The 26,996-nt window shown below is 43.4% G+C and overlaps 1 protein-coding gene across 4 annotated transcripts in view; it reads left to right on the top strand.

Annotated features, from left to right (window-relative positions):
• SH3GL2 (SH3 domain containing GRB2 like 2, endophilin A1) overlaps positions 1-24,772 on the top strand; it is a 90,950-nt gene extending 66,178 nt beyond the window's left edge. For 2 of the 4 annotated variants that reach the window (XM_081845471.1, XM_081845470.1), the window contains 9 exons: positions 59-127; positions 5,508-5,592; positions 6,041-6,113; positions 13,719-13,862; positions 15,467-15,600; positions 18,541-18,699; positions 19,260-19,363; positions 20,439-20,563; positions 23,078-24,772. In XM_081845471.1, the coding sequence (XP_081701597.1) occupies positions 102-127; positions 5,508-5,592; positions 6,041-6,113; positions 13,719-13,862; positions 15,467-15,600; positions 18,541-18,699; positions 19,260-19,363; positions 20,439-20,563; positions 23,078-23,277 (1,050 nt within the window). In that variant the 5' untranslated portion in view covers positions 59-101 and the 3' untranslated portion in view covers positions 23,278-24,772. Of the gene's footprint in view, positions 1-58; positions 128-5,299; positions 5,356-5,507; positions 5,593-6,040; positions 6,114-13,718; positions 13,863-15,466; positions 15,601-18,540; positions 18,700-19,259; positions 19,364-20,438; positions 20,564-23,077 lie in introns of those variants that run through there. The other 2 variants (XM_081845468.1, XM_081845469.1) reach the window with 2 other exon arrangements.
• The last annotated feature ends 2,224 nt before the right edge of the window (positions 24,773-26,996 follow it).

Raw genomic sequence — 26,996 nt, 5'->3', positions numbered from 1 at the left:
CCTTCTGGCTTACCAGTTTCACCTGGATTTATCTTGTTTTGCTTTTCTTTGTCTGCAGAAAGTGAGTGAGAAGGTTGGAGGAGCAGAAGGAACCAAGCTAGATGAGGATTTCAAGGAAATGGAAAGGGTAAGTCTGAAAGACTGCTATTACATCTTTCCTATTATTTCAGCAATGCCTGATTTACTTCTCTCTATTTTCAGCCAAGAAATAAAAATAACAGGTGGGCAGATCCTAATTCAATTAATGTAGGATTCTTCATGTATGGCTGGGCAGCGTTTACACATTTGGAGATTTCCCATGACATCTTTTTCTGGCTAGACAGGCTACTGCTTACAAGACAAGTGTTTGGTAGCAGCCCACCAAGACCATGTGGTTTTGATGCTCTCTTTATAAGTAAGGAGTAATACAGTCATCAAGTAGGACAAACTGTCATTGCAAACCTGTACACGCATTGTGTGAGCTTGAGCATGTGCAAGGAGAAATTAAAATCATTTGGAGAGAGGAAAGGAAATCTGGTTTATGCTTCACCATAAAAGGAATCCAAAGAATTATCTTGACACGAGAACCAGAAGAGTAAGCTTACATGGCGATGCTGCAATTCAAAGCTTATCCCGGTTCATGTCTGTTTGAAGTGATGTTTAGGAAGCTCTCTTTATCAACAGGCATGTGGTTGTAGATCTAACGTAGCCCAAACCATATGCACAGACACTGACATGTTTTACTTGGGAAAAAAATTATTAAAGCACCATTGCAATTAGGGCCAAAATGTATAGTTAATTAATCATTTGGAACAATTGATTAAAAACCTTTTGAATGTTATTTTAAAAATGTGCCGCTGATTAATTGATTGCACGGGCAGCAGATTTCAAGGGGCAGATTTAATTTTTTGAAAAGTTTTTTTAAGTACAAGCTTTTACAAAGCCACAAATGACAGGCACCATTTTAGCAGGGGAGGGTATCTCTTTTAAGATGGTGCTTGTTGTGATTTGTGCGTGCTCCATCTGGAAACCAACTCTGCTTTTTAATAACAACAACAACAACAAACAACAACAATAGTAATAATAATATATTATTTGTACCCTGCCCATCTGGCTGGGTTTCCCTAGCCACTTTGGGTGGCTTCCAACAAAGATTAAAAATACATTAAAATGTCACACATAAAAAACTTCTCTGAACAGGGCTGCCTTCAGATGTCTTATGAATGTTAGGTAGTTATTTATCTCTTTGACATCTGGTGGGAAGGCGTTCCACAGGGTGGGCGCCACTACCGAGAAGGCCCTCTGCCTGGTTCCCTGTAGCTTTGCTTCTTGCAGTGAGGGAACCACCAGAGGCCCTCGGCACTGGACCTCAGTGTCCAGGCAGAACAATGGGGGTGGAGATGCTCCTTCAGGTGTACTGTGCCGAGGCCGTTTAGGGCTTTAAAGGTCAACACCAACACTTTGAATTGTGCTTGGAAACATACTGGGAACCAATGATAGTTGACTTCATTTTTTTTGTTATTAACATTTATGCACCCCCTCCCCATGTTCTGCCCACCTCCTCACAACAAACCCGTGAGGGAGGTCAGACTGAGAGACTGTGCTTAGTCCAGTGAGCTGCATCGCCGAGTGTGGATTCCAACCATTGCAAGGAGGAAAACCAAGACCTACTTAACCTGGGATTTAACCCCACTGAATTCAAAAAGGACTTAACCTCGGAACAGGCATGCATAGGACTGCATTGCTAGTAATTCAGGCGGCAATCTCGTACCTACCTAGGGATAAGCCCCATTGAAATGAATGGGACATATATAGAGGTTTTAAACCCCTACTACTAATTGACGTCGATGGCTTTAATCAAATGTTGGACCTAGTTATGATAGAACAATTAGCACACTGTGTAGGAAATCAGGTATTCAAATGATACCCAGTTTCTTATTACCGCTGAATTCGGAAGAGACTATTACTTTTATCTTGTCATATGCCGCCATATCACAGGTGAATAAAAGGATTAAGAGAGAAAGCTCCAGTGTCCCAATCTGGCAGGAGAGACCGAATATTTCGCATGGCCTCTGGTCTTTCTTCCATACCCATGGCAGTTGCAAGTATAAATGTGCTTCTACACATTCCCATCCACAACATGATGCTGATCTGAGCCCCGTTGAAAGGGCTGGATGCTACTTTTGATGTGAACAGACAACGTCTGGATTGGAGCCCAATTTTCAGCAGCTTCAACAACGTCCACTTATTTTGCCTTCCAATGAAATTTGTGTTGATCTACTTTTGCTTTGTGCTTTAAGCCCATGACTCATTAGGGAAAATGGATAAAAGCAGAGAATTGAATGATAACCTGAAAGCGGAAGATGGGCAGCCAGACGAAAGCTAGATCCTTGCATATGCTTGTTCTATTTTCTTTGGACATCTACATGCTGTTTTAATGATTAGTGGGGTGTTGAATGTTCACTGCAATGAAGGAAGATTACTAGGTCTGTGTTTGCTCTGATAAACACCTGTGCCAGAAACATGGAAGGGAGGAGGAAGTGGCAAAGGCAACGAGACATCTATAAATGCTTTCTCCTGCAAAGGAACAAGTAGGCCAGGTGCGCTCGGGCTGTACCAGTGGGTTGTCCCAATATTCTAGCAGAATGACACCAACTGTTCCTAATAAAAGGGTTGCTTGTTCATGATCACTAGGAGGCAGGTTTTGCCTGTGTCTTGCAGTGGTGATTTTGGAGACCTGCTTCCAGGGTCTGTCATTAGCCCCATCCAGTCATTCAAAGCATTGTGGGAGGGTGGCATCGCAACAGCAGTGAGGAAATTCTGGTGCAGAAGGCAAGGAAAATATTCCGGGGAGAGGGGTGGAAGAGGGATAATTTCATGTCCCTTGGTGTGATACTGGATCTCCCCATCTAGGTCCCACTTTAAAAAAGACTGAAAATATTCAATAGTTTGTTAAAATATATATATACCTATTTCCTTAAAACTACATAACAGATTAGGGATGCGGGTGGTACTGTGGGTTAAACCACAGAGCCTAGGGCTTGCTGATCAGAAGGTCGGCGGTTCGAATCCCCGCCACGGGGTGAGCTCCCATTGCTTGGTCCCTGCTCCTGCCAACCTAGCAGTTTGAAAGCAGATCAAAGTGCAAGTAGATAAATAGGTACCACTCCGGCAGGAAGGTAAACGGCGTTTCCGTGCGCTGCTCTCATTTGCCAGAAGCGGCTTAGTCATGCTGGCCACATGACCCAGAAGCTGTACGCCGGCTCCCTCAGCCAGTAAAGCGAGATGAGCGCCACAACCCCAGAGTCGGCCACGACTGGACCTATGGTCAGGGGTCCCTTTACCTTTACCTTTACATAACAGATTTGCACGTATGATAGAGGAGAAAAGAGGAGGCTCTGAAAACCCTAAATGTAACTGCTACTCCAGGCCCAAAGATGTGATATTAAATGTATGCTTGCATCTCATATGCACGTTTTCAGAATGCAAATAGCAGCTTCAGGTCGGGAGGGACAAATGACTGATAATTGGCAGAATTTCAGCAGGCAGGGAAGAGGAGCTTAACCCTTTCCACCCCTGCTGTGCTCCTGTTGGAAATTGCTCCTTGAATTGGGAGGAAAGGCCCCTTTGGGAAGCTTCATAGTACAGTGGTGCCTCGCAAGACGAAATTAATCCGTTCCGTGAGACTCTTCGTATAGCGGTTTTTTCGTCTTGCGAAGCAAGCCCATTGACAGCTTAGCGGATTAGCGCTATTAGCGGTTTAGCGGCTTTTAGCGATCAGCTGTTAAGCGGCTTATCAGCGGAACAGCTGATAAGCGGCTTAGCGGCATAGGAAAGGGCGAAAAAAAGCGAAAAAACCCCGCGGGAACTCGCAAGATTTTTTCGTCTTGCGAAGTAACCCCATAGAGAAATTCGTTTAGCGAAGCGCCTCCAAAACAGAAAACCCTTTCGTCTAGCGGGTTTTCCGTCTTGCGAGGCGTTCGTCTTGCGGGGCACCACTGTAATGTTGAAAATGTTGAACTTATTAAATTAAGGGCAGTTCTTGTCCTGATTGAAACAGGTAAGTGGCCAAGAATATGCAGCAAGCCAAAAATTTCCTCCTTGCTCCCATTCATTCTTTGTAGAGCCAATGGGGTGTGGTAGTTAAGAGTATGAGACTGTGAAGACCTTGCTTCAATTCTCCACTCAGCCATGAACCTGGGATCAGTTATTGTCTCTCAGCCTAACCCACCTCACCAAATTGTTGTAAGGATAAAATGGGTGACACAGAACCACATGCAGACCACTCTGAGCTGTGTGGAGGAAGGACAGGATATAATTGCAATAAAGCGATGGAAAGGCCATTGCATTCAAGAATCTGCATTTCAGACCTGGTGTTATTAGACCTGCTACTTCCTAGGCTTCCTTCACTGCCTTTATTATTCCAGCCTTTTGATTTTATGTTGCTCTGAGACCTCAATTAGGCCAGTACTTCACTGTGCTAAGCATTGTAATGACACATAATAAACTTTAATTATTCCCCGGCCCTCAAAGTGCTTACTGTCGTATAAACAACAAAGCAGGTGGGTGAACAAATGAAACGAGGGCATGGAAAGGAGATTAACAATATAAGCAGGTATCTGTGTACATAACAATGCAGATGTACGTGAAAAGAGTGGGGTAGATATTTGGTCAATGATGGTAGCTGAGCAAATACAAGAGGACTATTTTCAGGTTTCTGCATAAGTTTGCAGTGTTCTGCTGGGTTTGGGAGCACGGCCAGCCCTACTGTTCTGCAGAGTGATGTGGCCACCTCAGGCAATAGTTAGGCAGAGGTGTTGCAAGACAGAGCTTTGTGTGTGTAACACACAACCTGCTCTGCAGTCTCTAAGCCAGCCTCCTACTTTTGGGTGCAGTGGAGGCACTGTCTCATTGCTCGTGCTTCCAATTAAGATTCCACTGCATGTCTGATGAGCTTCCATTTGTGGAATGGGGAAGGGATGCCATTTTGGCCTCAAGGTGCCACATCTCTTCAATGTATTCACACTTAACCTTATCAGGTGTTTTAATACCAGTGAATGGGGCTGAATAATCTCCAGAACTCTCCCCCCGCTTCAAAATGTGACTCAGTTTTCCTGCTATAGCATTGTTTACCATAATGGTTCCATTTTAGGAGATACACTGTAGAATATTCAGAGTAGAATATTGAGAATATCTAGAGCCCAGAAGACTGGTAATAGCTTATTGAGCCGTAGCTTCTCTGAAAGGAAGGCTTGAGTCATATGTTCACCTCTCGATGAGGCATACATAGAAGCCTCCCAGAGCCTGTAGATGACTCTCTGTCTTGACATCTTTGATGCCTGACACTCAAAGTCGGAGATCCCCCTTGTGGTCTTGGTGAGTAAAAGGCTTCAGCTGCTCACTAACCAACTAATAGGTGCCTTGCTTTTATTTTTAAGGATGGAAGTAGACAATTGCTCCCCAGTTTTCCTTTCTTGTCCTGTCTGACAATGGTTGCTTTTCCCTACTCTTCTCCTTCCCAACTGCAGGCAGGAGATGTCAACAAAAGAGAGAACAAGGAAGGAAAACAGTCAGGGAGTGACTTCCTTGATCTTCTCTGCAAGAAAAAGCAAGGTACTGCCAGAGGATGAGTGAGTAGCAGCTCTCGCCCTCCCAGAAACTGGGGCCAGGTGAAATCAGGAAGCGGGCTCACCTGTGCCAGGTGTCTGTAGTGGCTATCGGAACCAGTGGTTTCTATAGGCTCTTGATGGTTTCTGTCCCTGTTCTGGCTCATTAAGGAGGTTGTTGCATGAGGCAGAGTCTGCAGCATTATAGATTTTCTATCATGGCAGGCATAGGATTTTGCCACATACCCAGTAACATATTAGGGGAGAACAGCAGTGTGTTGGGTCTGTTAATCTGTAGTTGCTATTGACACAACTAGCACATTTGTGTCATCTACCACATATAATGAAGAATGATGGAAGAATAAGTACAGAAAACAAAAAGTATTGGATTATCCATCCTCATTGGGTGTTTCCTCTCTCCCTTTTATATCTTCTTCTTCGTCTTCTAATTGCAGAAAGTAGATGTCACCAGCAGGGCTGTGATGGAAATAATGGCCAGGACAACAGAATACCTTCAACCTAACCCAGGTAATTGTCCTTCTTTGGGAATCAGAGTGCATGTTGATTAAGAGCTCACTCACTTTATTCCAATGCTGCTTCAGATGGGCTTTTATCGAAAAACAACAGCAGAGTAGGAAATGATGTGTAGGAGAGATATTCTCTGTGCAAAGTATGACGTATATAGATGGTTTTAAGAGCTTTGTCATTACTGATGCATGGACACTGAATCTAAGGTGAGGAATTCACTAGCCTTTGTTGCCATACTTCTTGAATGTACATCAGTGCAAGGAACATCCTAATCTACATAGAAGGCTGTTCTGCTTTCCCCTTTTCAGCAAAGTCTCACTTCCTCATGTTTACCAGAATCTCAACATTCAGGGCTCCTTTATACAGTGAAAAGAAAAGACACCCGACACTGTCATATCCTTTTGCCTTAGTTCTTAAAATGCTCTTGTATGAGTGGAAGGTGCTTCAGCTAGGACAAGAGGAGCCTGGTATTTGTCTGTTCTCTCTTCCTCCTTAAGTGCCTTGTGCCCAGTGCCTTCCTGTTTCCCAAGACTTGGGAATGGATTTTGAGGGCTACAGAGGAGGCGGTAGAGCCCTGCCATTTCAGCAAAATTCTGTACCATAAAGAGAGTGGATGTTAGGAACCAAGCCATTGCCTTCTCCACCAGGGCCAGGGCCTTCTCAGTGATGGCTCCGACCTAGTGGAATGCTCTGTCCCATGAGACCAGGGCCCTGCAGAATTGAACTTCCTTCCACAGGGCCCATAAGACAGAGTTATTCCACCTGGCTTTCAATTTGAACTTAGCCTGATCTTTTATTCCCCTTCCTTCCCTCCCCCTTCTCTTTTTATGAAGATTACCCGCTCTGGGATCCCACAGCTAATTCTCCCCTGGTCTCCTCACTTTCCCAAATAGGACTAATTTAGCCAGCTAGCCCTGGTGATCATCTAATGTTTATTGGATGGATTTCCCCCCAAATTGTTTTTTGAATTCGGAAATTATTGTTGTTCACATTTTATACTGTATTTTAAGCTGGTTTTTGTTGCATCAATTAAGTGTTTTAAATTTGTTGTTAGCCACCCTGAGCCCGGTTTTCTGAACCGGGAAGGGCGGGGTAGAAATAAAAAATATATTATTATTTATTATTATTACTCTGACTGTCAATGCCTGTCCACCTTCTCACCATGTCATAAAGACAAAAGAAGAGTCTGCTGGGTCAGGCCAATGTCCAGTCTGTCCAGCCTCCTGTTCCCACAATGGCAGACGAAATGCATGCAAGCTGGTCATGAGCTCAACAGCACTCTGCCCACCTGCGATTCCCAGAAAATGGGTATTTGGGGCTGCCCTTGAGACTGACCCAGAAACTCCAGTGGGTGCAGAATGCCACGGCGAGACTCCTTACGGGGTCCTCGCTGCAGGATCACATTCACCCGGTGCTATACCAGCTGTACTGGCTCCCGGTGGAGTACAGGATCAGGTTTAAGGTGCTGGTTTTAACCTTTAAAGCCCTATACGGCCTAGGACCCTCATACCTACGGGACCGTCTCTCCTGGTATGTCCCACAGAGGACCTTACGGTCTTCAAACAAAAACATCTTGGAGATCCTGGGCCACAGGGAGGTTAGGCTGGCCTCAACCAGAGCCAGGGCTTTTTCGGCCGTGGTCCCAATCTAGTGGAACGCTCTGTCACAAGAGACTAGGGCCCTGCAGGACTTGACATCTTTCCGCAGGGCCTGCAAGACAGAGCTGTTCCACCAGGCCTTTGGCCAAGGCACAGCCTTGGTAATTCTTCACAGAACTCTAGCCCAATGGTTGCCATCACTTTGATTTGAACTGATTTTATAATGGAATGATTTTAGAATGCTGTGTTATTTTACTGTTGTTAGCCACTCTGAGCCCGGCTTCGGCTGGGGAAGGCGGGATATAAATAAAAGTTTATTTGTTTATTTGTTTATTTGTTTATTTGTTTATTTGTTTATTTGTTTATTTGTTTATTTGTTTATTTATTTATTTGTTTATTTATTTATTTATTTATTATGCATCTGACAGCATCGGTAGAGCATAGCCACTGTGACTAGTAGCCATGGATAAAATGTCAGGGATGGAATCTGGGGTCTTGTGTGTGCTGTTGGTCTGCCTGTATCTCTCACTGCATGTTTATCACTATGTGCAGATGTGCTAGGGAGACAATGCCAAGTCTGGTTTCTTGGTGTGTTTGTGGATTGTACGCTGTGTTCGTACACATGCATTTAGAAGATGGGAAATGCTTCTCAGAAATAGGTAATGGTTTTTGCCCTTCATGGTGGAAGAAACCTGAGAAAGTATGGTCTCACTAGTTATAGTCTGCAGAGTCATTCTGTGCGTAATAGCTGTGCTTACAGGTGAAGCCTAACTCCATCGTGTCCCTAGGCTACTGAATAAACCCACTTCTGTTCCAGTCCGTGCTCTTGAATTGTGCCAGCTGCTAAATGAGGCAAGAAGCTCTGACGCCCTGTTGAAAACACTTTAGATTCAAAGGGCAAACCGCAGGTTGAAAATCTTAAGCAGCATAGTCTCCTCACATCCTGGTATCGACCCAGAACTCTGATGTGTATTGAATTAAAACATTGCTTATTTGCAAGGTGTTGACATCTGGTTCCATATCAGAGCGTTTGGTAAAAATAGAATGGATGGAAATCAAACTTTGAAATATTTCTTGGCTATGCAAGTGATGTTAGTTCTTTTCAGTTGTTACCAACATGCATTGAGTTTCAGACAGTGGGGTGTCTGAAAAGGGGAACCTGGGCACATACAGTGTATGCATATAGGCAAAACAAAACAAATTCCTTCCAGTAGCACCTTAAAGACCAACTAAGTCAGTTCTTGGTATGAGCTTTCGTGTGCATGCACACTTCTTCAGATACACACATATAGGCACTTCGTGTATACTGGATCTCTCATGCTGCAGACTTCCAGTCAGATTAAGCACCTGAGGAATGGGGCAGGGGCAATGTCTGGTTTTGGACAAACTTCTTTATGAAAATAGGCACCATTTCCAATCCAGCCTTCATCTGAAGACTGCAAGGGGGTTGTGCAACAGTTTCACTGCTCCGTTGTTCCCCGGCTCAAGGTTTCAAGAGGACTGGAAAGGATTTAGTGAGCCCGGAAAGGATTTGCAGCAGCACAAACAGAATGCAATGGCGCAAACCATTACTTGCCATCCTGCACTCCACCGGTATCATTATAGTGTTCTGTTTCCCACTCTGAGCAACAGAATTCTGATGATTTCCCCTGCCATCTCGTGGGTTTGGTTGCGATATATACGTTATGTGTTATTGAGCAATTTGTGCTGCAGAGGCACCACAGCCAAAACACATTTTCATAGATGAGTCACCGAGATAATAAGGTTTGCTTCCTATGATAGGTTTTGTACTCTGAGACAGATACCCAGCTACAAAATGTATGCGTCATGCATCCACAACGGAGGAATTGTGTGCATGCATAAATCACTCCAGGTCCCTTTACAGTCCATGTGAGTGTGGCTTCATATCTTTCCCGGTTGCAGCTGGCATATATTTTAAGGCGGGGAAACATATATCCATGCACCTCTCATTACTGATGTGATATGAGGATCTTTTCTGCACTCAGAAAGTCTCTTGAGCCACAGCTTCCTTGGAACCATGTAGAAAGAGTGAGTGGGTTAAGCTTATTACGACTGTCTGCTGTCCAGTGTGCTGATAGTTGTAGCGCCAGGCTTTGGGGGTGGGAAAGCAAGCAGTCTGCTCACTGGATACAGAGCTTTAGAGGAAAGAAGGAAGCAAACAAACAGTCTGTCTCTCTTCCCTTCTGCCCAAGGCACCCATGTAGGCAGAAGAATCATAGAAAGAGAACCTTTCTATGATATGAGTTTTTGCTGTTGTTACTGATAGTAACTGATATTACAGTGGTACCTCGGGTTACAGACGCTTCAGGTTACAAACTCTGCTATCCCAGAAATAGTACCTCGGGTTAAGAACTTTGCTTCAGGATGAGAACAGAAATTGTGTGGCGGCAGCAGGAGGCCCCATTAGCTAAAGTGGTACCTCAGGTTAAGAACAGTTTCAGGTTAAGAACGGACCTCCAGAATGAATTAAGATCTTAACTTGAGGTACCACTGTACTGATAATAACTTCTTGTATCTTTATTTTTGTGTGGAAGTTGTTCAGTTTGGTTGTGTAGTTCTTAATGTGTTTTATTTGTTTTTATGACTACTTTGGGAATGCTGGTGGCACTGTGGGTTAAACCACAGAGACTAGGACTTGCTGATCAGAAGGTCGGCGGTTCAAATCCCCACGATGGGGTGAGCTCCCGTTGCTCGGTCCCTGCTCCTGCCAACCTAGCAGTTCGAAAGCACGTCAAAGTGCAAGTAGATAAATAGGTACCGCTTCGGTGGGAAGGTAAACGGCGTTTCCGTGCACTGCTCTGGTTCGCCAGAAGCAGCTTAGTCATGCTGGCCACATGACCCGGAAGCTGTATGCCGGCTCCCTCGGCCAATAAAGCGAGATGAGCGCCACAACCCCAGAGTCGGCCACGACTGGACCTAATGGTCAGGGGTCCCTTTACCTTTACCTTATGACTACTTTGCTATGTTTGTGATCATGTAAATCTTTTCATATTTTAAGCCGCCTTGAGCAATGTTTTAACTGTGGAAAGGTGGCATACAAATAAAAAAATGATGATGATGATGATGGACCTACTCAAGTGACGCTGGCACAAAAACCGCACATATGCACTAAGTAAAATAACATAAGCTTCACTGTCCCACCACCCCTCTCTCTCCCGCCCCCTCCTCTTTTCTTACCAACCCTATACTGCATATGACACCAATGTCTCACAAAAAATGTAACTGATCTGTAGAAAACACAACCTGAAGAAAGAGACAACGCATGTGCTTTTGTAAATAACAATAATAATAATTTTTAAAATTCTATTTATATCCCACCCCCGCCCCCCAGCCGAAGCCGGGCTCAGAGCAGCTAACAACAGTAAAAGTAACACAGTTTACATACAATCACAATCAATTAATTGAAATACATTCTGAAATCAATTCATTCTAAAATCAATTCAGAATCAAATTAATGGCAATCATTGGGCTAGAGTTCTGTGAGGATTACAAAAGGTGGGTGTCAGACTGTGCCTTGGCCAAAGGCCTGGTGGAACAGCTCTGTCTTGCAGGCTCTGCGGAAAGATGTCAAGTCCCGCAGGGCCCTAGTTTCTTGTGACAGAGCATTCCACCAGATCGGGGCCACAGCCAAAAAAGCCCTGGCTCTGGTTGAGGCCAGCCTAACCTCCCTTGGATCTCCAAGATGTTTTTTGTTTGAAGACCTTAAGGTCCTCCATGGGACATACCAGCAAAGGCGGTCCCGTAGGTACGAGGAAAATCTTTAATAGAAATTTTAAAAAAGAATCATAGAATTGTAGAGTTGGAAGGGACCCCCAGGGTCATCTAGTCTAACTCCATGTAATGCAGGAATCTCCACTGAAGCATACATGACAGATGACCATCCAACCTCTGCATAAAAACATCCCAGGAAGGAGAACCACCTTCTAAAGAAGATTGTTCCATTGTCGAACAGCTCTTACTTTCTTGTAACTTGAAGTCAATTGGTTCAGGTCTTGCCCTCCAGAGCAGGAGAAAACAAGCTTGCTCCATCTTCCATGTGATAAATCTTGAGATATTTGAAGATGGCCATCATATCTCCTCTCACTCTCCTCTTTTCCAGTAGCAACACATGTGGTAGAGCAGAGCTGCCCTCCTGACATTGGCATCACTCCTGTTTACCTGGACAAGGGAGGGGTAGGGTGGGGTGGGAGCGAGGAGGAGCCTTTGTGGGTGCACCAGCCAATCCAGTCTGCCTGTGGTGCACTCACACTTTCCCACTGCATAAGAACACAAGAAAAGCCATGATGCCTCAGCCAGTGGCCCATCAAATTCAACATTCTGCTCTCAAAGTAGCCGGCCAGATCCCTATGGGAAGCTTACAAGCTGGAACTGAGTTCAAGAGCAACTCTCCCCACTTGGAGTGTGGAGGTAACACTCTGCTTTGCAAAGACAAACCTTGCTCCAGACATGCAACAGTATGTCAAGGAGCATTGTGCCTGCGTTCCCTGACCTTCTTGGCTAGAAAACAGGGGTTTTCCCCTGGCCTTTTGTCCTCTCACAATTTGTTTGTTAGACATATCGCTTGGCTGGAGCATGACCAGGGACACAGATGTAATCAAGTATCGGGGGGAACATCTGAGGGAAACACCTGCTGACACATGTATTTGCTAATGCTGGAAATGTGCTTAGATGGAAATACGTTAAGTTCAGGGTGGTTTCACTACTGTTTCGAATGGTTGACTTCTGCTAATAATAATAATAATAATAATAATAATTTATTATTTGTACCCCGCCCATCTGGCTGGGTTTCCCCAGCCACTCTGGGCGGCTTCCATAAAAACCAGAAATACACTAAAATATCACAGATTAAAAACTTCCCTGAACAGGGCTGCCTTAAGATGTCTTCTGAATGTCAGGTAGTTATTTATCGCTTTGACATCTGATGGGAGGGCGTTCCACAAGGCGGGTGCCACTACCGAGCCTTGGCAGAGCCTTGGCAGAGCTAGCCAACAGCTTGCTTGGAGCATGCTTGCCAGCGTGCTTCTGCACAGCTCACCTGCATTCAACCTCCTGTTGTCTCCGTTATTCCTACAACTGCTCTTCAGAGGTATGCTGCCTCAAACAGTGGAGAAAGAACATAACCATTGTGGTTAGTAGCCATTGCTAGCTACCTCACCCGAAAGATGAGGAAATTTACTTAATGGGGCTTTGATTGGCTGCTATGTGTGGGAATGTTCAGGGAGGCAGGAGAAGATATATTCATTAATATCCTTCCTAACTTGCACTAGCAAGTTTCTTTACTTAGCAGAGTTTACATTCCCCTTTTTACATGCACAGCAGATAGCTGGTTGCAGGCTTGTGTAGGCCTCTCACTATCATACAATTCAGTATTGAATTGTATGTTCCTGGTAAGTTACCTCTTATCCCTCTTAAAAGAACAAAGACACGACAATCTTACTTAAAGTCAATAAAAGAAGTTTACTCACATCAGTTCACAGTTGGATCCCTAAAGGCAGACTTAGTTACAAATATGTACATGTGGACCTACCCCATAATGGGGGAATAATCCCAGTGCTTCTGCTAGCTGAGAAGCTAGCAGAGCATTTCCAGCTAAGAAGCTGGTCCAACGAAGAAGGAAGTGAAAAAGAGAGAGTGTGGCAGCATGCCTTGTCCTTTTGTTACCTGGGCAGGTAAGGTCACGCCCACCTCTAGTCACATGCAAAAGGAAGGATGTTCCAGCCCAGGAGGAAACAGAAAGTTTTGACTAGCTGGACCAAACATCCCACTGCATGTCCAACTCTAGGAAAACAAGGAATGTTGTTTGACTGTTCCCAGTGGATTACATCCCACACTATGCATGCTTTTTCAGTGGCAAATCTTGGAGGAAATGGAGTTTCACCATGGCTGAAGAACTCACTGGGAGAACTCTTTTTAAAACTATTATTCTGTCTTTGGTCCTGTGCTGTCACCTTCTCTTGGGCTAATTAGCTTGTTTGCTTGCTTGCAGCTTCCAGAGCTAGACTCAACATGCTCAACACTATGTCCAAAATCAGAGGCCAGGAGAAAGGACCAGGTTACCAACAGGCAGAGGCCCTGTTAGCAGATGCGATGCTGAAGTTTGGAAAAGAACTTGGAGACGACTGCAACTTTGGTAATGTGATTTTTTTTGGTCCTCACTGTAAGATACCTCTGGCTAGACCTTCTCGGGGTTAGGCGACCCAAGGTGACACAAAAATGGCAAATCCTGATTATGCCATATTTTATTTATTTAAACAAATTTATGTCCTGATTTTTGAGAGAGGTTCCCCACAAAGTGGCTCACAACAAGATTTAAAATCACAACATGCCACACATTTATTCAGGCAGATTTTTCCCATGTGGGAGGGCAAGGACTAAGCACATGCAGAGAACCCTCGTTCAAAATGTGTAGCTGCAGCCACAATTTGCTTTGAATCTCTGCATCTGTTTTGCCAAATTGTTCTTTTATGAATTAAATGTTCATAAATGGACCTTTGTAGAATAGTTTGTATCAGACACAAGCTCCCAGTACAAAAATTCAACAACACACCATATGTAGGATTGCCATTTTTCAAAAAGTAAAAACCAGGACACCCCATAAGTTTTTGAGTTTTTAAAAAGAAAACCCTAAAGTTGTTGAGCCAAAACATGCAATTTTTCAATTGACTTGCCTAAGATCCAGAACAAAGTGGATATTCCTCGCGGATGTCAATTCAGCTTATTTTCTGACAGTTAAACATTTGGGGCTGTTGCACACAAAGGCTAACTATTCAGAATATACACACTGTTGGGCATAGTAGCATCCCTTGGGCTCATGTAATTTTCTCCAGCATGCACAGATAACCTTCAGTCTGAACCAGGGCTTTCAGGCATGAGTGCTTTTAGTATCTACTTTTTAATCTACTATCTTGCTTTCATGAGATGTCCACTGAAAGGGGATGCCCTGATCCTATCAGCATTGTCTACTCACCTAAGCATAGATAGATAGATGTAGACAGACAGACAGACAGACAGACAGACAGACAGATAATAGAGAGATAGAGATAGAGATAGAGATAGATGATAGATAGATAGATTAGATAGATAGATAGATAGATAGATAGATAGATAGATAGATAGATAGATAGATAGATATAGATGATAGATAGATAGATAGATAGATAGATAGATAGATAGATAGATAGATAATAGATAGATATAGATGATAGATGATAGATGATAGATATAGGCTTTCTCATATCCTGCCATGCTTATAAGCTTTTGTTTCTAATCTTCTTAGCTGCACTAGAGCCTGATTTCCACACTAGAAGTGTGGGAAACTATTGGTTTTTACAAATAAACAAATTAATGGCTGGTATTCCCCAGGCTGGGTCTGAATGAGGCCAACATAGCAGACAACCAAAGGTCATCTGGGAGGGAGTTGCATGATTATGTGCCATGATACAGAAGTTCTGTTGCCTAGAACGCCTTTAGTGATATTCAACATTAGTTGTACATTAGAATGATTGAAATCAGTGAATTAAATCCAGCGGTTTCAGTGGGTCTATTTGTGTATGATTAATGCTGGTTTTCACCCCTGTGTTTTTGATTCCTGAGAAATTACTGAGCTTAGGAACCGTGCTTAGAATTTTATTTCTGTAATGAACTTCTCAATACTTGCCCTGCTCTATGCTGATGTGGAAGCACAGTCTTTGTTTCTTCGTCAAGATTAAGTAGACTCTTCTTCCATTTCTTCAGGCCCAGCTCTCGGTGACGTTGGGGAAGCAATGAGGGAACTTTCTGAGGTGAAAGATTCTTTGGACATTGATGTGAAACAGAATTTTATTGACCCCCTTCAAAACCTTCATGACAAAGATCTGAGGGAAATACAGGTAATTTGCTGAGAAATTAATTGGCCGTTGCAAGATGCACAGCAGAACCAGCGCTCCTTAGCTCCTCCTTTCTCTTTCACGTAATACAGGGTGCCAGGATAGAGAAGCCGAGGGGTGAGGTCAGTGCGGTGCACATGTACTGGCAGGAACACCTGATGGGATCTCTTGGTGTACTTGCACTGTATCCACCTTGTCTCTGCCCTGCTCCATATCTGTAATTTAATTGTGTGTATGTGTACGTACACACACACACACACAATATTTTCTATCTATCCTATGTATCTATCTATCATCTATCATATATCATCTACGGCCTAGGACCCTCGTACCTACGGGACCGCCTCTCCTGGTATGTCCCACGGAGAGCCTCAAGGTCCATAAATAGCAACACCCTAGTGGTCCCGGGCCCTAAGGAAGTTAGATTAGCCTCAACCAGAGCCAGGGCCTTTTCAACACTGGCTCCGGCCTGGTGGAACGCTCTGCCTCATGGGACTAGGACCCTGCAGGATCTGATTTCTTTCCGCAGGGCCTGTAAGGCAGAGTTGTTCCGCCTGGCCTTTGGCTTGGAGTCAATTTGATTCCCTCCTCCTCTTTCTTTTTTCTTTCTCCCCCTGTGATGAGGCTGCATTTTAATATTTTAATGTTTCTATATTTTAATGTTGTATTTTAATCTTGTTTTTAAGTTGTATTCATTCAACTTGTTTTTATTATTGCTTGTTAGCCGCCCTGAGCCCAGCCTTGGCTGGGGAGGGCGGGGTATAAATAAAAATTATTATTATTATTATTATTATTAGTATTATTATTTCTATCATCTATCTATCTATCATCATCATCATCTATGTATCATCACCTATCTCTATCTTAGAAGGAGTAGTTAAATGGTGGTCATACCAATATATAACATTGCTCAGCTTATTTTAACTCTGCAATCCTATGTATGTTTATTCAGAAGTGAATCTTCAATGGGATGGCCCCCAGGTAAGTGCATAGAACTGGATCCAACCCTTTATGCAGTGCAGCACAGGGAGAATGCATTTAAAAGTGGAAACAAGGATTCCAAGAATAGAAATCACTCCCAGCGGCAAGTTCCTACTCCAAAGTCAAAACTAAGAGAACATTCCCTGGTGGCTGGTGTTGTGGTCCTCATCTACACGATAGCATCTTCCCCAGCAGCCTGAGAATTGTAGTTCCGTTCAGACACTGGTGTTTGGATACAGGCGCACTCAGAGCTCTAATGGCTTACTGGAGAGCACTTGAAAAAATGTTTTATTTGTAAAATTATTATTTTTATTTTAGATATTCCTAAACTGTCCTTTAATTTACTGCAGTGTTTCCCAACCTTTGGTCTCCAGCTGTTTTTGGACTACAACTCCCATCATCCCTAGCTAGCAAGACCAGTGGTCAGGGATGATGGGAATTGTAGTCCAAAAACAGCTGGAGACCAAAGGTTGGGAAACACTGATTTAGTGGGCTGTAAGTACACCTTAGGCAAATGAAAGGTTGTTTATATCACAGCTTTCTAAAAAAACAAAACAGAAAAACACCAGAACCCCATGCACAGATTAAAAACAAATAAACCCAAAGAGCAATAGGAAAGCAACAGCAGCAGAAGACGCCAGTCATGTTACCATCTCTTAACTTTCTGCCAATTTTTTTTTTTTACGGCTAATAAGCTCCCTAGAACTGGGCAGTGAAGTAGCTTGGCAGGATTGCCTCCATAATTGTGGCCCATATCCACCATTTTTGCTAGCAGATGGCAGGGTTTAAAGGTTGCGCAGCAAAGAAATTCAATGCAGCAGTTGCGCTAGTGGAAGTTTGTTGTGCAACAGCCAATGTTTATTGTGCAATTTGTTTCACAGCAATGCTTGGTAAAGTACTTATGTTTTCCCTTGTCCAACAATGTTTCGCCAGCGCAACAAGAACATCACTAATCAACTTTAACTTTGTGCTACCTTGGATGCACTCTCAGCTCCCTCTGCAGTGAAGTCTTGTGCAGTACTGCTTTCTTCAAGGACTGCAAATTTGATGGAGTTTCCTGTCAGTATAAACGCCTACTTATTGTTTTAATTGTGGTAGGAGGGTAGCCACTGAAATGCTGTACAATCAACAAAATAAAACAAGGGCGATCTCGGAGTACCACTTTTCCTGATGATCTCTAGAGCCTGGAAAGGCCACATTCTTGTGATAAACATAGTTTCTGATGTAGTTGGTAGTTGTCAAAATTCAAGGAAGCAGTGTGTGGTCCTTGAATAAATAAGGATGTAATTAAGATGCACAGCTGGTCTTGAATTCACTGTGAAGCTTTCCTATCCACTACAGTGTTATGTCTGGAGTTGGGATTCTAGAATAATAGGCAGGGAGGATTCTAGAAGGCAGCATCTGATTGGCAGTGGAGCCGTCCAATCCGGCTCCAGAAGGGAAGTTTGAACTAACCTATCAGGTGTGACCTAGGGTGTGGTTACATAATATATAGCCTGGGTCTGGCAGGGACTACAAGCCAGGCTACACCCTGACTGTTTTTATCCGACTACCCTGAAATAAACTGAAGCCTTTCTCTGAGTATATTTCATACAGTGAGACAAAAATCAGGTTGCAAGCTAAAATTGCTTGTTGTTGTTTTTTTTAAAAAAAAATAAGTTGCATATTTAGGCAAATAATATTATATTAAAAAGATGACTGTGTGGTTCTTCTATTCTGTGTATTTTGGCCTTCACTCACTCTGATAGGGTAGTTTCACATCTAAACAGCTACCAACTATGACTTCTGCCCTTTATCTGCAATATGAACAGCATATGGACTTGATTCTACAGCAGAATTTGTGGGTGCTTAGTCAACTCATTCCATATAAGTTTGAATGTATAGTCTTTATTTAGTCCACTGTGTTTGTAAGGCAGAGGCGAGGACTTGCAGAATCTCTCTCCACCCTTCCCCCCTCTTCAGCATCACCTTAAAAAATTGGAGGGCAGACGCCTGGATTTCGATTACAAGAAGAAAAGGCAAGGCAAAATCCCAGATGAAGAACTCCGTGCGGCTCTGGAGAAGTTTGATGAGTCAAAGGAAGTTGCTGAGTTGAGCATGTTTAATCTGCTAGAAATGGATGTGAGTAAATCTCTTATCTCCTTGGAATGTGTTGTATTATTGACATGATTGTTGGCAGTTTAATGACTTCTTAAATGAGTAGAAAAACAAAACAAAACTGAGTTTTGTGCTCATGTTTTCTAGACTCTCTTCCATGAATATGCATCATCGTATTTCTTAAAACAACAGAGCAAGCATGCACAATAATAATGTTTTATTTGTGTGCAAGCTAGTCTGTGTATGGACTCTTAACATAAGAAGCACCTTGCTGCCCCAGGCCAATGTCTATCTAGCCCCCATTCCAGAACCCAGCTGGAATCGAATGATTCTTTCTCAGAAAATGCCCAGTACTGATCGACCAGTCTGCCACTGGTATACCAATGGTTCTGCCCATTTCCTGCGGAAGTGAGCTCCTAACACAAGTCTACATACATTTTTGTTCACTTTGGCTCTCCAGTCCAATACAGCTAGTACTTTATTCACTGTTTCTTGCGTGTTGGAGTGTTAGTGCCTTTACGAAAGCTCTTTGAATAAGCTGCACGACAATAATCAACACATGTTTTCAATATCTCCCTTTTCAGATTGAGCAAGTGAGCCAGCTATCTGCCCTTGTACAAGCCCAGCTGGAGTACCACAGGCAAGCCACACAGATCCTCCAGCAAGTTAGTTCCAAGTTGGAAGAGAGGTAGCTAAATATTTCTGATGTTCTTTAAAAAGGGGGGGAGGGGAATCTGAGGCTTAATATATGTTTCAATTTGTGTATATTGTCTGTGCAAACTTGTCAGTAGTGCTGAACCAGGCATGAAATTGTATTGTTGATCTGTTCAGTCTTTTAACACATAACTTAAATCCCATTGGTTGCAGCCACCAGGAAGTAAGATACGTAAGTGTAACTTAGGGCTGGAGCATGTTATATTATGCAGCAGGCACTCAACCAAAAACAACCTCATTGGAATGAGGTCTCTACTACCACCACCACCACCACCACCCCTAGCCTTACTAGTATTCGCACAGTTGCTCCCATGCCACTAAAAGAACAGATACAGATGGATTGAAATGTTACTTCTAAAGACTAGTGGTGGCGTTTGTTCCCTTTTTTCACTCTGAAGTCATGGGTACCTATTTCGGGTGTTGCAAAACTTGGAGCTGGCGTCTTTGCTTGTTTTAAATTCTGTATGTTGTGGACAGGAAGATTTTGGAGCTACCTAATGCAGTATGCCTTTACACTTTTACTCAACTATATATAGTCTTTCTACTGTTGACTTTAAGCACCTTGGACAAGTCCAGTCTGTTGCATTCTATCAATGGAGAGTTCAATATATTCAGTGAGCCGGGGAATCTGTATAGCTTCAGTTCCACTGCAAATGTGACCTCAAACTGCAGAACATGACAGCTTTGCAGAAACACAGCTTTCCTGAGGTCTTTTGCAATCAGACCTTCCAGGAAAAAGTACAAAAGGATCTACTAGGAAGAAGGGTTATAATTAGTGCTATTTTTTCTAGAAAAAGAGGTACCAGAGCTCACCATGAACTTCTCCCTTGTTATCTTAGAATGACAATGGTGCTCACCTGAGAGGTGCCAGAGCTGAGCTCTGGTGAGCTCTGGCTGAAAAAAGCCCTGGTTATAAATATACCAAAACAAAACATCTAAGAAACTCCAGTTTATTCAGAATGCAAGGAAAACTTTTTGTCTTTCTTTAGTCTTGGTGCTTACGATTTGCTGATGAATTGCTTGCTCAGGATTTGTTTATCTTCCGGCAGGATAAAAGATGCCTCAGTTCAGCCCAGAAGAGAGTATCAGCCAAAGCCCCGCATGAGTTTGGACTTCTCTGAAAACAATCAGCACAATGGAGGGCTCTCTAATGCCACCACTCCCAAACCCTCAAGTAAGAGAAGGTGGAAAGAAGGGGTGGGGAACATATGATAGTACAGTCTCTCTAGGGGTTGCTCTGAAAATTATACTAAACAAGGACAAATGCTGGCATGAGCGACTCCTGCAATAGCATTTTCAATTTCTGGCTAGGAATGCCCAAAGGTTGAATTCTGTAGAAAGATGCATGGGCAGTATCAGATGTGGGAACACCTCACATAATTCACCATGGAAGACATGCCCAGACTTTCCCCCTTGGATATGAGACAAGGAGCATTTTAAAGCAGGGGCATCTGTCAGCGTAATTCATTGGTTGATCTGTCATACATTTATATTTTCCCTACTGTTCCTCCAAAAAGACAAAGCTGGCACACATGACATTATCTCCTTTTATTCTCACAGTACGAATGAATGAATGAATGAATGAATGAATATTTATTTGCGCCAGCCATCAGCCATAGCAATAAAACAACAATACGATATACAAAGAATTTAAAAAGTCAGTTTTATAAATTACATTTTAGGGTTTTTAATCAAAAGTCAAATAGTGGATCTTATTCCAATTGTCCCAGCTAAAAACCTTGCAGCCTTTGCTGTCACCTGCTCATCTTGTTCTGCCAAGGGAAAGGACATTGGGGCAGTGGCTGGGTGACCCGGAATGGACAATAAAAGAGGGGTGATAATCTCATTCCTCAGCCTTTATAAAGGGCGCAAGCCAGTAGGGCATGTGCTACCGATTCAGTGCTGCCATCTCCACAGGGACATAAGTGTGTTTCATGTGGAATCTGTTGGAATCGTCCCTCAGGTACAGCCAAGGTCAATACATTCAGTCTTGCGAGAGTAAAAGTACGTTTATATTTTAGAATTGCTAGGTTATTTAGATTGTTTAGAGTGCCAGAGAGTCAAGATAGGAAGGTGGGAAATAGTTATACCATGGGCAAAATTTCCTTATTGTGGCCAAGTTGTTCTGATGCTCGATATCATTTAGGCTAAAGCATTCCTCCATGTGTTGCCGATCCAATGCCATTCGTAGATTTACCAACCCAACTGGCAACAAAGACAGAAAAGGGTGGTGGCTCCTGAAAGAGGGAGGGGCCCATGCTCACCTTCATAATCTGTGTTGACCGAAGACCTCCTGACACCACCCCAGCTCATTCAGTATAAAATGTGGTCCTGGTACTGGGTGCAAACCATTGAATATCTCTAGGCTGATGTATGCAATTCTTGGTCTGAGGACATGATCTAGACCACAGGCCAGTTTCCCATGCTCTTTTTAAATAATTTTTTAAAAATCAAGTGTTCCTATGAAGCAAAAATTAAAGACTCAGTTGACACAGTGTTGGGGTGCATTTGTGCATGCTCCCTGTGAGGTGTGGGTCTCTGTGTGGGTTGCCCCACTTGATTTTGCCTACACCCATTTCTGGTATGGGACCCTCAGAGGGCCACCAAATAAAGTTAGCTACTCCTGGCACAAAGGACGTGGGTGGTGCTGTGGTCTAAACCACAGAGTCTAGGGCTTGCCAATCAGAAGGTTGGCAGTTCAAATCCCTGTGACGGGGTGAGCTCCTGTTGTTCGGTCCCTGCTCCTGCCAACCTAGCAGTTCGAAAGCACGTCAAAGTGCAAGTAGATAAATAGGTACCACTCTGGCGGGAAGGTAAACGGTGTTTCCGTGCGCTGTACTGGTTTGCCAGAAGTGGCTTAGTCATGCTGGCCACATGACCTGGAAGCTGTACACCGACTCCCTCGGCCAGTAAAGTGAGATGCAACCCCAGAGTTGTCCGCGACTGGACCTAGCGGTCAGGGGTCCCTTTACCTTTACCTTACTCCTGGCACAAATGCTTCCACACACTGGGAACCCTGCACTCTCAGGTTTCCTGGTTGTGCTTAGAGAACCTACATGTGTCCACCTCACTGAATGTAGGGGAGTCAAGCGTGTTGGTAGCAGCCACGATGTCCTTGCCATGTGTTCCATCAATGAAAGTTTTGATGGTGAGCAGAAGTCTCCGATGGCATTGTGGACGCCTGTCCTTTTACTGAGGTTTGTTGAACCCTCCGTGGACTTCCGAGCACCATTCCTGGGCTGCATTCAGCTTAGTGAGTCGAAAGTTGCGCAAGGTCCATACTCGAGAATAAAAAAAATGTTGTGCAAATTGTGTATGTGCGTGTAAATAGCAGCCAAAATTGGGATGGCAGCACAGGGATATGGAGGTTAATATGTCCTCCCATGCCCCAAACCTGTGCTATAACCAGACATTTATCGGCTAGTATGACTACTCTCCTCAGCCAGTCCAAGGGCCCATCTGGTCCAGCATTTTTTTTTTATGCTGGACCAGATTTATTTATTTTGCCATGTGTAGGGTACCTGGTTCCCTCCAGCTGTCGCTGCCTACAGTGCCCACCATCCCTTGCCATGCTGGCTGGGGCTGATGAGGGCTGGAGGGCACCACGTTGCCTACCCCTGACTTCTGCCAGTATTGAATTCTCTCTTTCTAAGCACCTTTGTTTCTGTTCCCCTCTCTTCCCCTGCAGATGTTCCCATGGACCAGCCGTGCTGTCGAGCTCTGTATGACTTTGATCCCGAAAACGAAGGGGAGCTGGGCTTTAAAGAGGGTGATATCATCACCCTCACTAACCAGATTGACGAAAACTGGTATGAAGGGATGCTTCATGGCCAGTCGGGCTTTTTCCCTATTAATTACGTGGATATTCTCGTCGCTTTGCCTCATTAGGAGGGCCGAGTCACCGTGTCTTAATCTCCCCTCCTCCCTCGAGAAATAAATAAAACAGGTCATGTGTCGACACCACTGCTTTTTAAAAACAAAGCAATGAATACATAATATGGCTGCTTACTCCACATCACAAATACAAGCTGCAGTGGTGTTTTTTTCTTAAAACAAAAACAAAAAACCAGTCATCGGGCCCCCACAGACAATCCTTGGTTTTCGTGTTGTCATGCTACATCGTGGTGATGCGTGTTATCTTCTCCAGGCTGTGTGCCCAGGCACGTGGGATGTTCACGTTCACACACGAATGGTTGCCACAGAGAATGATGGGGGGAGAAAGTGGCGGTAGGCGATTTGAGTCAGTCAAAGTGTTGGGAATGGGGGATGCAGTTGAGTTAGCTGGGAAGAAAAGCCTGTCGCCAGTCTACTGCCATTTTAGTTCTCCCATCGAAAGCGGGGAGCTGGGTAGCGCCCCTGATTGTTCCATCTTTCCCTTCCCAAATGTTGCGGTTTATGCGGGCCTAATATTGCTAACCAGCTTCTCATGTCGTTCTTCTCTTAAAAAGGAAAAAATAAAGGGGGAGGGGAAAGACAGAGTCCTGTCCTTGGAGAAACAGCATAGCGTATATTTCAGTTTCTCCGCAGATGAATCGCCACTATTCTATACCCGCTGTTGGCGTAGAACCAGCTTTTATATACGCAATAGTTAAAATAAAGGCCTGTGCAGTATCCAGGTTTCCTTTTGAAAACATCCAAAGGCCAGGCCAGGAAAGTAAAGTGCCACAAGCCAATGTGGCTTTCCTCAGAAATGTTGGACATAACAACAACAGCAGCAGCAACAACAACAACCTAATGCCAGCAGCAAATAGATGATGCTAGAAGAAAAACCTAAAGAAACAAACAAACACAACTCTTTTCACTTTGTGTAAAGTCTAGGCACAGAAAAACAACCCTAATATTATTCTACATCTTCACTGAAAAATGAAAAGCAACTCACGTTATGTAATTTTTATTTTCATCTACCTTGTGTTCTTCGAACATCATTTGTGTATATTCTGCCCTCAGTGAGGACTAAACAAAACAAAACAGAAGAATCTTTGTGCTGAGCAATTAAAGCGACATGTGGCTATATATGCAAAAACATTCAAGTTGATTTTTCCTCTCCAGAGTCATATATATATATATATATATATATATATATATATATCCCGTTCCGCGTCCTACATTTTGTGTGTGCATAGTGATGTCTCTAGCTGATTCACTGTTCCTATTTTTGGTAACTGCTGTAAGAGTTTGTTTTAATTTGAGTTGCCCAGAGTTCTATTTATCTATCTACGTACATATATATTTCTATATGTACAGACTCTTCCTGCACTGCTTTGGACGTGCCGCTTCAGTATTGGACCATGTGAAACGACGGCAATCCTCCTGCTTTTAATGTATAAACTTATACCATGGAGAGCATTGTTATTTCAAATAAAAATGCGGATTGACTAGTGAATGTGTGTGTGTGCGCTTTCCCCCACGTATCATTGATTTGCTGTCTCTCTTGTTGTGCCAGCACAATCGCATTCTGTAGGTCAGGGCAGGGGGGCTTGGGAGAACTCCTAGTAAAAATCTGGGGGATTTGCATGAGATCAACACCTGTTTCCGACTTCCAATTGTCTAGCTATAGCAAGAACTAACAACCCACCCACCCCAGTTTCCTTACCCTCCCAGAATCTTTATTTTATTCGTTTGTTCAAAATACTTATATGCCACCCTTTGCCAAAATTGGCTCCGATGTAGTTTTTGCCGTTAAAAATGCCACGGCAATAAGAACACAGAATAAAACAACCGCTACATAAAACAGAACCATTGGCAAATGCCTAACATGGGATAACACAAAATGGTTTTGCCTGGTGCCTGAAAAAAACCAAAACAAAACAAGTGCTGGTCATTTGAGGCTCCCTAGGAAGGGCTTTTTATAAATGGGGTGCCACCACCAAAAAAGACCTGTCTCTGATTGTTGCCTGCTTCACCTTTGACAAGGAAGTAACAGAGGAAAAGGTCTTTGGCTAACCCAAGATGCAGGCATCAAGATGCTATGGGAGGTAAAGGAGCTCAGTCCCAAGCTGTTAAGTTTTCACAAGTCAATATCAGCAGCTTCATCCAATTCTGTTTTATTAAGTTTCAATATTTTTAGCATATACAGTCAAAAGACAATTTCATCTTTTCTCTTATTTTTGTCGACTTCCCTTTTTTTCCATGGAGTTGTTGTTTCTCCCCTTCTGATGCTAACTATCTTCCATCTCTCAAATCATAACCATAATACGGTGGTACCTCTAGTTACGAACTTAATTTATTCCGGAGGTCCGTTCTTAACCTGAAACTATTCTTAACTAGAGGTGTGCTTTCGCTAATGGGGCCTCTTGCTGCTGCTGCGCTGCCAGCACACAATTTCCGTTCTCATCCTGGGGCAAAGTTCTCAACTCGAGGTAACTCTTCCAGGTTTGTGGAGTTTGTAACCTGAAACATTTGTAACCTAAAGCATTTGTAACCTGAAGCGTTTGTAACCTGAGGGGTTTGTAACTCGAGGTACCACTGTAGTATAGTCTAATTACTTCTGTTGCTCATGGCTCAAAACCTGCTTGCAAGTTCATCATACTACGATATTTCTTTAAATAGTCTGAAAAAGAGCAACCTTTCTTGCATAAAACATTCATCATTAGATTCTCTTAATTTTGCCAGTTCTGCAGATTCCATTATCTTACTTATCCATTCTTCTTCGGTTGGAGCTTCTTCTTCCTTCTGTTTCCGTGCATATAGAATCCTAGCTGCTGCTGTTACATACATAAAAAACTTTGACATTTTAGAGGGAGGGATTTCTACCCCTATAATCCCTAACAGAAATGCTTAGGGCACACACACACACACACACACACACACACACACACACACAGAGAGAGAGAGAGAGAGAGAGACACACAGAGAGAGAGTCATACCTTAGTTTTTGAACAGCTTAGTTCTCAAACATTTTGGCTCCCGAACTCCGCAAACCCGGAAGAGACTGCTCCAGTTTGCGAACTATTGGGCTGATTGTATGCGTCTCTCGCACCTCATCATTAAAATCTGTCCCATTAGGGCAATGTTCATGTGGGGAAGAGATGCAATGTACTTTTCACATATATACTGTAGTGATGTGAGGTGGAAGCGTGGAGAAATGGCTCTCGTGCAATTGTGTAAGTGTGTGAAGGGCACTAATTGTGTGCTTAAAACGAGGCTGCATTTAATCCTGTGGTTGCAGGAATGACCAAGGAAGTATCTTGCAATTACTTCCTTTGCAATTAGTTCGTTAGTTTGTGTGCTTTGAATACATCCCACATAATGATGATTAAAACAAGACAGAAATGTTTACATGAAATTTCACAACTGAACTGTGTTCCAGGCGTGCACAAGCGCACACACACACACACCAAAATGTGCCCCAGTTTTAAGTTATAATAATAGAAATTTATTATTTATATGCCTCCCATCTGACTGGGTTACCCAAACCCCTCTGGGCGGCTTCTAACAAATTAGATTGGCTAGCAAGTATCAAATCCCAGGCACTTTGAAACTGCTGTGCCTGTGGGACTACAGCACTGTTAGCTAAGCAAGCCATATATTATCCTTTCTGAACGGAGGCAATGTTGTGCTGTCATCGACAGGTTATGCTGCCTTCAATCATTTTCGACTTCTCTAAG

The sequence above is a fragment of the Podarcis erhardii genome (assembly GCF_964252035.2).
Source record: "Podarcis erhardii genome assembly, chromosome: 17".
Lineage (NCBI taxonomy): Eukaryota > Metazoa > Chordata > Lepidosauria > Squamata > Lacertidae > Podarcis > Podarcis erhardii.
The sequence above is the reverse complement of the archived record's forward strand: the minus strand, read 5'-3'. Positions and strand labels throughout refer to the sequence as shown.